At 43.7% G+C, this 12,768-nt stretch overlaps 1 protein-coding gene across 3 annotated transcripts in view; it reads right to left on the reverse strand.

Moving 5' to 3' along the window:
- Nucleotides 1-12,768, reverse strand: part of GRIA1 (glutamate ionotropic receptor AMPA type subunit 1) — a 307,685-nt gene that overhangs the window by 132,651 nt on the left and 162,266 nt on the right. For all 3 annotated transcript variants that reach the window (XM_032337241.1, XM_032337242.1, XM_032337243.1), the window contains exon 5: nucleotides 11,604-11,657. In XM_032337241.1, coding sequence (XP_032193132.1) covers nucleotides 11,604-11,657 — 54 coding nt within the window. The remainder of the gene's footprint in view (nucleotides 1-11,603; nucleotides 11,658-12,768) is intronic.

Below are 12,768 nucleotides of genomic sequence, written 5' to 3' on the forward strand. Positions count from 1 at the left end.
TGCTGGAGTTCTCCCCAAGATTCCATTTGAAAATAGACCTTTTAACTAAAAAGTTTGGAAACTTCTGAGCCAGTTGATTTCTCTCTTAAGGGCTCTTGGAGCTTTGATCTACAATTCTGTGATCATATAGGTGTGTGCGCATGAATATGGATATATGTGAAGTCAGGGAATATTCCTGAGCTGAGAACTCACTTGTGTCCTCACATCACCATATCTCTGCATAAGGGTCTTCACATTTTCCCGTTTTAGTCACTTTAACCAATCAAACCTTAAATGTGTCGTCACCGTACATAATCCCTGACAACATGTGGGCTTATCTGATTCCTGCAAAGTCAATAAGATATTGTAGCTGTCTTTAAAGCAGCTAAAACACTATCTGTATTGAAAAGCAAACACTAGTGTTAACTTAGTTAACACTAAGTTTCAAATGCAAAAGTGCATTTGAAACCAGGGAGGCAGGTACCTGTACGCTTGGATAATCCGCCAACACACAAACACACCTACTGCCCACACAGGTGTCCTTTGTTGCCAAACCATTGTCACAGCCAGTCAGGGCCTCAAAGACCAACTTCTCTCAGTCTGGGGGTTTAGGATAAAATGCTGACACTTGGTGGCAGAAGATCGAGGGCCCCAGACTGGGCTGTTGATGCATGGGCAAAGAAGCACATTGTCTGGCCTGGTATTGGTTAGTCGCTCAAAGTTTCCCTTTCTGTTAACTGTGTTGTAACTGGCTGCAGTCAGAGGTGACACCTGGCCAGGACCAAAGAGCCAAAGGTCAATTCAAAATTCAGCCTTGTATATGTGGGGCCTGGAGTTCTTTTTTTTTTTTTTAATTTCTTTTCAGCATAACAGAATTCATTGTTTTTGCACCACCCCCAGTGCTCCATGCAATCTGTGCCCTCCTTAATACCCACCACCAGGCTCACCCAACCTCCCACCTCCTGCCCCCTCAAAACCCTCATATTGTTTTTCAGAGTCCATAGTCTCTCATGGTTCACCTCCCCCTCCAATTTCCCTCAACTCCCATTTCCTCTCCATCTCCCTATGTCCTCCATGTTATTTGTTATGCTCCACAAACAAGTGAAACAATATGATGCTGGATTCTGCTTGACTTATTTCACTCAGCATAATCTCTTCCAGTCCCATCCATGTTGATACCAAAGTTGGGTATTCATCCTTTCTGATGGAGGCATAATACTCCATAGTGTTTATGGACCACATCTTCCTCATCCATTCGTCTGTTGAAGGGCATCTTGGGTCTTTCCACAGTTTGGCGACCGTGGCCATTGTTGCTATAAACATTGGGGTACAGATGGGGCCTGGAGTTCTTGACTGACTTGAAACTACCCACATCTTCCTTTTACATTGATCCAAACCTTCCTGTTCAGAGATGATCAAGCAAAGGCTACAGAAAACCCACTTTTTGATGAAATGCCAGCTTAAGGCTTTATAGGGTCCCAATACAGTGGGTATCTATTGAATGCTTGGTGAAAAATGAATGAAAGTCCAAACACAGGATAAATTTAAAATCTACTGGGAATGGGGAAAGGAATATTCTAGTGTCCTCATTCATGCTCTCATTCATCTGTGAGTACTTCATATTGTGAGGCACATATTACACGAAGGGATGAAACAGAATCACAGGTGTGCTCCCTGCTTTCAAGTTACTTAGGGTTAGTGAGAAAGGCCAGTCATACCCAAGTACTAGTAGAGCAGCTAATGAAAACACCTGACATTGGAGTTCAGGGAAGGTCCCCCCCAGTGGAAGCAGTGAAGCCTGAGCGAGGATGTTTGGTCAGGTGAAAAGTATGGGGAATAGCCCTCTGAGCAGAAAATGCGCTTGCTCTGATGTTCATATTCAGAGGACAAAGGACAGTGACCCAGAGGAAGCACATGTTACACATCAGCCTGGATTCAAATCTCAGCTCTTCTACCTCTTAGCTGTGTGGCCACAGGCAAGCTTTAAACCTTTCTGGGCCTCAGTATCCTTCACGGCAAAATAAGGATTATTTATCTCCATCCTCTGACTGCGGCCAGGACTAACTATAGTAACATATGTTGGGTTCTTAAAATGATGCCTGGCACATAGCAAGTACTCACCTAGAGCCCCGCAGCACATGGGGCTCCATGGTCCTTCCTCCCCTTATATTATCTGCTTTTCTGTTTTAAAAACAGGGACATGTAATAAGTGAAGATGGAACACTTCTATTTGCACAGTACCCCGACCTCCCGCCTCAGTTGGTGCTGAGGGTTCTGTCCTTTCTGTTTCTGAGCCGGCGGTAGCGAGGGGTTCCATGCTCTGAAGAGCATTTGCAGACACTGTCTTGCACATCTGGAATATCTGTTAGCTCAGCTTGGGAAGGACTATTCCAGATCAGCCAAGGTGTGCACGGTTTGCAAGAGCCAATCCTACAAACACTGAGTGCTCGAGATGAATGCAGCAGTGTCTCCCTTATGATGAAGAGCCAGTGTGGCTTAGGAATTTTGTGTTGATATTCCTGGGCTTTCAGAGAGAGGCAGGAAAACTAGAACCGTAAATTACAGATCTGCACAAGTCTTCGACAATTTATTCCTTTTAAAAACATCGTACCAAATCTCCAACAAATTGAGACTCTCAAAAAAAAAAATATATATATATATGTCTTTTTTTGCAAATGGTAATGAGTCAGTGGCAGAGTTGGGATGAGACCCCAGGTTTCTGCTGCACTCATTGTTCTAAAACTTGACATAAAATAGCTCATTTTATCTTTACCTTGTGAAGTGCGTATTCATGTCCCAACCTACATATAAGGAAACTGAGGTACAGAGAGGTGAAGTGACTTGCTCAGAATCACAGCTAGTAAGTGGGTGACTGAAAATTCAATCCAGGCAGTTTCAGAAGGAAAGGAGTTTGTCAGTTTTGCCAGTGGCCCAGTGGAGAACAAACCTAATCTTCAGAATTAGAGAGATCTGAGTTCAAATTCTAGCTTTAACTGCCTGACCTTGGAAAAGCTCCTTCAACAACTTGAACCTCTTTCTCTCAACTCACAAAGTGGGCATATAATCTCACCTTTCTTGGAGGGGCACAGAAACTCTCAGAGGTCTCTAGATTATTCTAGACCGTGGGGTACGAGTGTGAAGAGAAACACACTAGGCCTTGCCTGATGGAATGCTGGGAACACCGAGCAAGGGAGGATCCTCTGGGATCTGGGATTTGGCTTTCGACCCACCTACTTCCTCTTTGCTTCCTGAGGCATCTGCAGTGTCAGCCCTGGTGATCATAAAGTAACCCATGTGTTCTCAGTGTTAAAAGAGAATGACAGGAGGGCAGCTGAGGGAGGAAAGGGTGAATGGAAGGGACAAAGGGAAGCTGCAGGGGGTCGCATCAGTGAAGAGAGACTCTGATGGGATTGGGGAGGCAGGAAGGAGCACTTCTGAGCCTCTTCCTTGGTCTCCATGTTTCTGCTCAATCCTTTCTCTTACACACACACACACACACACACACACACACACAGAGGCACACTGTGGAAACTGAGAGGCAGCAGTGGGGGGAATGAAGCATAAAGAACAGAGGAAACAATTGCTCCAAATCCCAGGCCCAGCTCTGCTGTTTAACTTCTCAGTGACCTCAAGCGGGTCGCATCCCCTCTCTGGGCCTATGTGCCCATTTATAAAATGAGGCACTGGGTGAGACGAGCTCCTAGGGACTCTTCAGCACTAGCTCTCTTGGCCTCTTCAAACCTGGGCAAAGGCATGCTCTCCACAGGACCACTGGCATGTGGATCCACTGTCTCCTTCCCAGACACCCTGCAGCCTCCAGAGGCCTTTCTAGCCGCTGACTGCCGTACTCTATCAGCTCAGCTGCCATTTAGGGAGGCTTGCATTACTATCCCGCACTGTGCGATTTTTTTCTCCAGCATTTTTTTTTTTTTTTAAATGGGTTCTAAGCCTAGTGTGGAGCCCAACGTGGGGCTTGACCTCATGACCCCAAGATCGAGACCTGAGCTGAGCTGAGTTGGACACTTAACCAACTGAGCCACCCAGGCTCTCTCATTCTTTAGAACTTTAGTTCCGTGTTCCAGTCTAGCTGGAAGACAAGGCCTCATTGCTCCCAGGACAGAAGTCAAGCTGTGTGATTCTTCTTGTGTGAGAAGCTGCGCTAGGCTGGAGGGCATGCTCGGTCCGCTCTGGAGGCACACGCTGTGAGAAGGTACGGAGGGCACAGAGGGGCGTCCACACTGGAGGAGCAGCACGGAGGAGACAAGCAGCATAGGTGTTTGCAAGCACATGAAGGTTGCTTTGTGGAAGGGCAGCAGGCGTGTTCTGCAAGGCTTCTGAGAGAGCAGGTGGTGCCACAAATGCAGAGATGGTAGCATGGGGCAGCCTGGGCCCTCCTTGAGCAAGACTAGAAACCTCAGACTCCTTTGAGGAGAGAAAGGGCTGCTCAAGGCAGTGAGTTCCCCATCACTGGGTATCATTCAAGCAGGAACCAAATGGATGGGCTTCCGCTGGGATGGTGCAGAAGAGATTCTTGCTCTTTATTGCAAGTGGATTAAAAGCCCCCTTAGGCCCATCTTTCTCTACTCATGTGCATATTCCTAACTCCGTTCACATTCTTACTACCTCTGCTGCTCTCAGCATTTTGCAGTTAAGGATTTTGCCTGTAAGTGCATGTGATGTGTGGGTACACATATTATTTACTTCCTGGGGGGTTATTTCCCTCATTCATCCATTTAGTGATTTTTTATTTTATTTTTTAAAGATTTATTTGACAGAGATCACAAGTAGGCAGAGAAGCAGGCAGAGAGAGAGGAGGAAGCAGGCTCCATGCTGAGCACACAGCCCAACGTGGGTGGGGCTTGATCCCAAGACCCTGAGATCATGACCTGAGCGGAAGGCAGCAGCTTTTTTAAAAAATTAATTAATTAATTAATTAATTTTTAATAAACATATAATGTATTTTTATCCCCAGGGGTACAGGTCTGTGAATTGCCAGGTTTGCACATTTCACAGCACTCACCATAGCACATACCTTCCCCAATGTCCATATCCCGACCACCCTCTCCCGTCCCCCCTCCCCCCAGCAACCCTCAGTCTGTTTTTTGAGATTGAGTCTCTGATGGTTTGTCTCCCTCCCAATCCCACCTTCTTTCATTTTTTCTTTTCCTACCACCCAACCCCCCACATTGCATCTCCACTTCCTCATATCAGGGAGATCATATAATAGTTGTCTTTCTCTGATTGACTTATTTCAAAGGCAGAAGCTTAAACCAACTGAGCCACCTAGGAGCCCCACATTTAGTGATTTTTTAAAAGACCACCTGGTACATGTAATTCCCTCTACCAGGCCCTAGGAATTCATCAGTGAATAAGGCAGACCGGTGTCTTCCTCTAGGAGCTTAAAGACAAACAGGGAGGAAGACATTATATAACGGTGAGGCAGTTGTGGATGGGATTTAGTTTGGGAGAGGGTCTCAAAGATAGTAGCGTGTCCCCAGATGTTAAATGTCTTTTCTTTTTCCACTAATGATAATGATGATGACGGTATGATGATGATTATGGTGGCAATTACTAATATTTATTGAGTGCTTATTTGGGCCAAATATTTATTATACACCCTTTATAACATACTGTCTTGCTTAATACCAATAAGGAGGTAGATAATATCACATTATTCCCTCTTTTACAGATGAGGCAATGAAAGTTCAGAGTGAGTAGGTAACTTGACTAATGTCACACAGCTAATAGATATAAAGCCAGAATATAAACCCAGGTCTGTTTGACCTTCAACCACCCTTTCCAACCGCAGTACCAGCTGCCTAACCAGAGGCTATGGAAGTCAGGCATGCCGGGTGTGGCCCGGAGACAGTGGGAAGAGAGCAGCAGAAGACAGTGGGCAAGGGTGACCGTACAGAAGGTGGAGACATTTCTCAGCAGAGGAGAGAAGGAGACTGGAGAACAGCTTCTTCTCAGGACTGACAGGGCAGAGGGCAGCAGCACAGAGCTGGGGGATTGGTTTTACTATTCTCTGGACCAAACCTTCCAACTCTTAACTCTTTATGGGAGTTATTATACAACCGCATGGTGGAAATGGCTAACTGTTCTGATCCCCAAATACCCTAGTGAGACCTGGAGTGACCTGATCTCAATGTCTCTCCCTCAGCTTCCTTATCCATTGAAATTATAATGAAATTCCATCAGTGTATAACTAAAAAGGTATCCAATAGGAGTTGAGAGCCTAAGGTTAAGTTCCAGGCCTACTGCAGGCGAGGTTTAAACTCAAGTCTTCCTGGGGTGCCTGGGTGGCTCAGTGGGTTAAAGCCTCTGCCTTCAGCTCGGGTCGTGATCCTAGGGTCCTGGGATCGAGCCCCATGTCGGGCTCTCTGCTCCGTGGGGAGCCTGCTTCCTTCTCTCTCTCTGCCTGCCTCTCTGCCTACTTGTGATTTCTCTCTCTCTGTCAAATAAATAAAATCTTAAAAAAAAAAAGATATTAGATTTAAACTCAAGCCTTCCTGCCAAGAACCACCCCCCTCAGTCCCCCAAACCCTCACTCCTTCCTCCACTTCCCCACACTCAGCGGTCACAAGGCACATCCTAGGCATGAGGCCTTTGGAGTCCCATGGTCCTGGAGGGGAAGCCCAGCTCCGTCACTCTATCAACGTGGCAACTTTGGAAAATTCACTAATCTTTCTGAACCTGTTTCTTCATCTGAAAAGTGGGGATAATATTATCAAGGGCTGTGGTAGGGTTTAATAGATAGGCATTTAAGTATTTTAAGTATGCCTGGAATGTAGCAATGATTAAGTGAATTGTAGTAGTTACTGCCATTGTAATTATTGACACGTTATCCATGAGGGCTTTAAGGAATTCTTGGTCAGTGGCTCCCAGAGGGTTGGCATCAGCTTAGGCTGATAGCCCTATTTTTATGCCCACACTACTAGGTTTTTGTCAGATTCCTGAGAGCCCAACTATATTGACGAGGTGCTTGCCTTCCTCCTCTGCAGCTCAGATTATGGCTCTGAGCCTTGGTTCCCACATCTGTAAAATGGGGGTGATGAATTCTACCTTGCTGACTTCACTGGAGTATTGTGATTCTCAAAAGCCAGTGGTGTGATTCTTGAGAAAATGCACATAAACTATAACAGTTGTGAAAATGGGAGATTGCTGTTACTTTTACTGTTATTAATCCCCAAGGAGGTACCAAATGGTCCATACTGAAAAAGAATCAACACCTTCAGTGTTTCTCAAACTGGGGTCTGCTGGACCCTTTGTAAGTTCTCAGAGGTCTGCTAATTCTCTACAAGCATTTTAAAATGTGCTTTTTTGTTTCAGTAAAACTCTAATCATCAGTATTAATAATCTGGTCATTTGTTTCGGGATGTGATTACTCATTTTTATAATTCCAGTGACATGATTAGCTCAATGTTTCCCAAACTGACTCTGTAGATGCATTGTCCGGGGGTGCGGGGGAGACAATGTTTTGAGAAACATTTGTTTTGAGAAACACTCTGTTTTGAGAAACACTAGTTTGGTCTAAGATACGCTGTTGATGTATCACAAAGATAAGAGCTATAATTCTGGAGGGCCCTGACTGGTAGATGTCTGCTTTGATCACAATGTCAGAGTCAGGAATGAACACGGATTTGGGGTTTGGAGGAGGATGGCTAGCTAGATTGGATAGCCTGGCCCTCTGGTGGGTTCCAGGGCCTAGGTGCTTCTTTAAGAAATAATGGTATTTGGGGGCGCCTGGCTGGCTCAGTGGGTTAAGCCTCTGCCTTCGGCTCAGCTCATGATCTCAGGGTCCTAGGACTGAGCCCTGCATGGGGCTCTCTGCTCGGCAGGGAGCCCGCTTCCCTCTCTCTCTGCCTGACTCTCTGCCTACTTGTGATGTCTCTCTCTCTCAAATAAATAAACAAAATCTTTAAAAAAAAAAAAAAAAAGAAAAGAAAGAATGGTATGGGGTGCCTGGGTGGCTCAGTTAGTGGAGCATCAGGCTCTTGATTTTGGCTAGGGTCATGGTCTTGGGGTTGTGAGATCGAGCCCTGCACTGGGCTCTGTGCTGGGCATGGAACCCGCTTGGGATTCTCTCTCTCCTTCTGACTGTCTTCTCCCCATCTCCCACCACCACTCATGCTCTCTCTCTCTCTTTAAAAATAAAAAAAGAAAGAATGGTAGAGTTCTCCAATTTCTGCAAGGTTCAAGTACATTGTATGGACTTACCAGTACTCTAGAAATATAAATATACATCTATCCTATTGTATATAAGATAGGGATATATGAACAAGCATATATATGTATGTGTGTGTGTATATACATGTACCCCCAGAATACGTGATGTACACATGAGTCGATTCAGTCTATGTGGTAAGAATTCCCCCACCTATGCAGACCAGTGTTTAACCTTCAAAACAGGGTGACATCTAACAATATCTTTGATTTTCCCCATGACAGTATAATCATGCAGATCATTGTCATTCCCAGTTGACAGATAAGGAAACTGAGACCTGGGGAGTTGCCCAGGATCACAGAGCTAGCTAAGGTGGTGTCTGGACAAAAAGAGTGGGTGGGGGGCAGGGAAGGTTCATGGTTGTTTTTACTCCCTGTCCCTAAAGCTCTCCTCTCGGACCCACAGTCTCCTTCCCTCCTCTCTTTCAGCAGTCCCCCGAAGCTGGCTATCTGAATTCTCCAAAGTGAGCGTTTAGAAAAATGCTGTTGGCTACTTCGGAGCTCGTGCACTCCATTTCTCTTGTGCAGAGAGAACTGTGAAATAAAAGTGTAGCTCCCTCCTTTTGTTAAACCTTTCAAAAGCTTCCTTGGTTTCTAACTCTGTAATTATACCCTAATCACAAACACTCTGAAGGAGGGGGTCAGTTCCATGCAGCAGCAGGCTAATTATGTGGCGGAATTTCTAAAAATTATCATCTTATAAATTGCGTTATTTCTCTGAAGGGGGAAGAAAAACACACACCACATACTCGCCTATGTTTCGAACTGAATTAATTAGTAATTTGAAGCCTAATTATCAACTAATCTATTGGAACATGCAAGTCTTTTGTATTTGGATGGTATATGCAATTTGCATCCTATTAGCTGGCAGTTGTAAGGATTTGAGAGCTCATTAGGTCAGAAGAAGAAGAATGCAGATCAGAAGGATACAGAAGCCCAAGGGGCTGACTCGGTGATGCAGTGACCAAAGGGTCACTTGGCAACAGATGGAGGCTGGCAATTTAATTATCTGGGGTCTTTTGGTGGCTCCAAGGCCACTGATATGTAATTTCTATCTTACCCTAGAGAGGTGATTATGCATGCCCTCGCTGTTGTTCTGTGTATTCTCCAGCAGCAGGGTGCTCACACAGTCTGTAAGGAGAGGCGTGCTGGAGCCCTGCATATGGCGTTGGATGCTGCCTGCTCACCTTGGTGCTAGGCCTAGCTCCATCCCTGACTTGCTGCATGCCCAGGCCACACCACCTTGCTGGTTTTATTTTTCTACAAGCAAAGGAGACTTAGATGATATTGATTTCTGAAGTCCCTTCCAGCACTAGGGAGCTGGGACTTGAGGGATGTTGAACCTGCTTTATTACAAAGTCAAAAATCTGTCTGTGCAATTTTTTTTTTTTTTTAGGGTGAGGCTCTTTTTCCCTAAAAGTCTCTGGAGAGCTACCCACCATTTAAAAGGCAAATACCTTTGAGAAATGTAACATATTTAGCTATTAACATCTGGGTCTAAATTAACCTATTTCAATGAGCCCTTCTCATTTCTGGTCCTGAGCCTGAAATATTGGGACAGTCAAGGCAATGAAGTTTTGAAGGGAAATGTTTAGGTAGGGACTTGTTTAAGAATGGAGATGGGGTCAGAAAGAGCAATAGGAATTAAGGATTAGACAGGATGTTTGGTCCCTTGTTTCGATCTTACATTTTGACCTTTACATACAGCCAGACCTAGTAGACTATTGTTTTACTAATGACCTTTGTTCCAAAAATAAGTAGAAAATAGCAATTTTTAATTCCATTAATTATTAATGTTACTCATAAAAATAATCAGCACCAAATAACATGCCTAAAACTAACATGATACACTTTGTTATAAATAAAAATTTAAAAATTACATTTTCATGCAAACAAAATTATAAAGACAAGCCAGGATAACAAGCACACTTTGTAGAAAAAGCTACCAGATGGGAAAAACTGCTAACTGCCCAAACTGTCACACTGGCAGAATGTGTTATTGATTAAAATATTTTAATCAATATAAAAGCTTATTGATTTGTTGGGAGATATAACCACTTTGGAAAGTAATTTTGCATTTCTTCAAGATGTTAAACACACAGTGAGCCTATAACCCAGCAATTCCATTCCTAGGTTTGTACTCAAGAGAAAGGTATGTACCTAAATGTTCAGAGCAGCTTATTTATAATAGGTAAAAAGCGAAAACCACCCAAATGTTCATCAACCAATGAATGGATAAACAAAATGCAGTATAGCCATAGAAGAGAATATTATTTGGCAACGAAAAGGAGTAAAGTACCATGCATGCTACAGTATGGAGGAACTCTGAAAACATGATGCTAAGTGAAAGAAGCCAGTCACAAAGGAGTACAGATTGTATGATTCTGCCTACACGCAGTGTCCAGAATAGGCAAATACTTACAAAGTAGATTGCTAGTTGCCGAGGGCTGGGGACAGGAGTTTAGAGAGCAATGGGGAATGAGTGCTGCTGGGTATGGGGATTCTTTTTTGGGATGACAAAAAAATTCTAAAGTTAGATTGTGGGGACGGTTTCATAATTCTGTGACTATATTAAAAAGCAATGGATTGGACACTTTATGTGGATGAACAGTATGGTATGTGAATTACATCACCATGAGGAACTTTAAAAAATGTAAACAGTGGGACTAACGGCAAGATAAAATTACATTTAGCTTTGGATAAAATTCTGGAAGAATCAAACTTCATGATAAAAAAGGTAGATGGTCAAAACATGACCCAGGAAAAATAGAATTGCCAGAAATTATGGCCACAAAAGAAGACTCCTAATGGCACATGTTATTACGTAAAATTTAATATGAATAAAAATTATTTGATGACTCAAATCTTCACAACATTGAAAATGATTGTGTCCAATAAAAAGAGCTAGAATACATTAAAATGAAAACAAAATTTTTTAAGAAGATAGGGTTAATTTATACCACATAGAAAAGTGAGTAAAAACTAAATTGACATAATATTGTTCATGTTGTATAATTGCTTTCTTGTTAAAGAGCTGTCAATACCAGTATCATTGTGATTCCAGTGTTTGTACTTAGAAACAGTAAAACTATGACTGGTGTCAAAATAGAGGGGTGGAAACACCTTGTATCTCTTCAAAGATGGGCAGTTTTGGTGTCCTTACTATCAAGGGGCAGAGCTGATTCAACCTGCCCTTGTGATGACCCCCTCTTCTAAGGAAGATGAGAGGGTTACCACAGTGTGCCATGGTCTGGCAAATGGGGATGTGGAGGGGAGCAGGCAAGCTTAGTATTGCAGCCTCCCACCCAGGCAGTTCCCATTAGCTGGGGGCCGCAGAAGCAAGGTAGGGCCTGTATGTGCAGCGGTGCATAGGCTGAACAGCCATGCATGGTACTCACCAGATTTGCAAGGATGTAGTGGTAGCCGATGCCGTTCTTCTCCAGCTTTATGATCTACAAAACACAATGGGAAGGGATTCATCAATCAGATTTGCAATTAAAGCTACAATGGCAATGATAGTAGCAACCAACAGCGAGTGCTTACAGTGTATCCTGTTCTATCCTAAGTATTCCAAGTACAGTATTGGTGGCATTATGGATACCCTCATTTTATGATAATGAGGAGAGATTAAATGGTATGGAGAGATTAAATAAGCTCCCTAAGGTTACCCAGCTATTAAGTGGCAGATGCAGGATTTGAAATTAGTTTTGTCTGATACTACATGTAGAGGAGTGTTATCATAACCCCCCCTGCCCCCCGCCCAATTCAGATGAAATGCTTATTTCACTTCTTCATCCATAAAGCCTTTCCCGGGATGGAGATTCTTTCCTTGTGTGAATCTGAAGCTGTGTTGAATTCACTACCACTGTCATGACATTACCTGCTGCTTGGATGGATGGATGGATGGATGTGAGTAGATGGTCAGATGGGTAGGTTCTTGACCTTCAACTCCTTGCATAAACCATATTCAGATCCAGTTCCTTCTTTCCCTGAATATTGTGACCTCTTCCCTAAACTAGTTGGATACCCAGGAATTAACTGACCACTCAACCTGGAAGTTGGAAGGGCATGTCAGGATCAGATGGTCCAGTCTTCCACTGTACAGATGGGAAGTTAAGGCCTAGAGAGGGGAAATGATTTGCCCAGATCCTGCAGCAGTGCCAAGACAGGAACCTGACTGTTGTGAGTCTTTGTATGTAACCCAATTATGATTAATCAGTAAGAGCCAGGGTCCCCCAAAACTACTCCATCCTCATTGTGCAGACTTTTGTAATCAATGTGGGCAGGAAAAATATTTGTGGGATGAATTATCCAGGGGTTTGCTCAGGCAGCCAGACACGCCACCCAAGGAACAGCTAAGAGCATAGCCCTATCTCAGCCTGCAAGTTAACTTGATCTATTTCTTCATTTTTTAATCATGAAATTGGGGTTAGTACATTCTGCTCACTGCCTCTCCTGCACTCTTACAAGAAGGCATAAAACATGCGAAGCACTTGGGCTTCTTGTCTAACTGAATAAATTTTCAAGGTTATTAAAACCCACATTTAGACATCTACTTAATTG

This window comes from Mustela erminea, chromosome 3 (assembly GCF_009829155.1).
Source record: "Mustela erminea isolate mMusErm1 chromosome 3, mMusErm1.Pri, whole genome shotgun sequence".
NCBI lineage: Eukaryota > Metazoa > Chordata > Mammalia > Carnivora > Mustelidae > Mustela > Mustela erminea.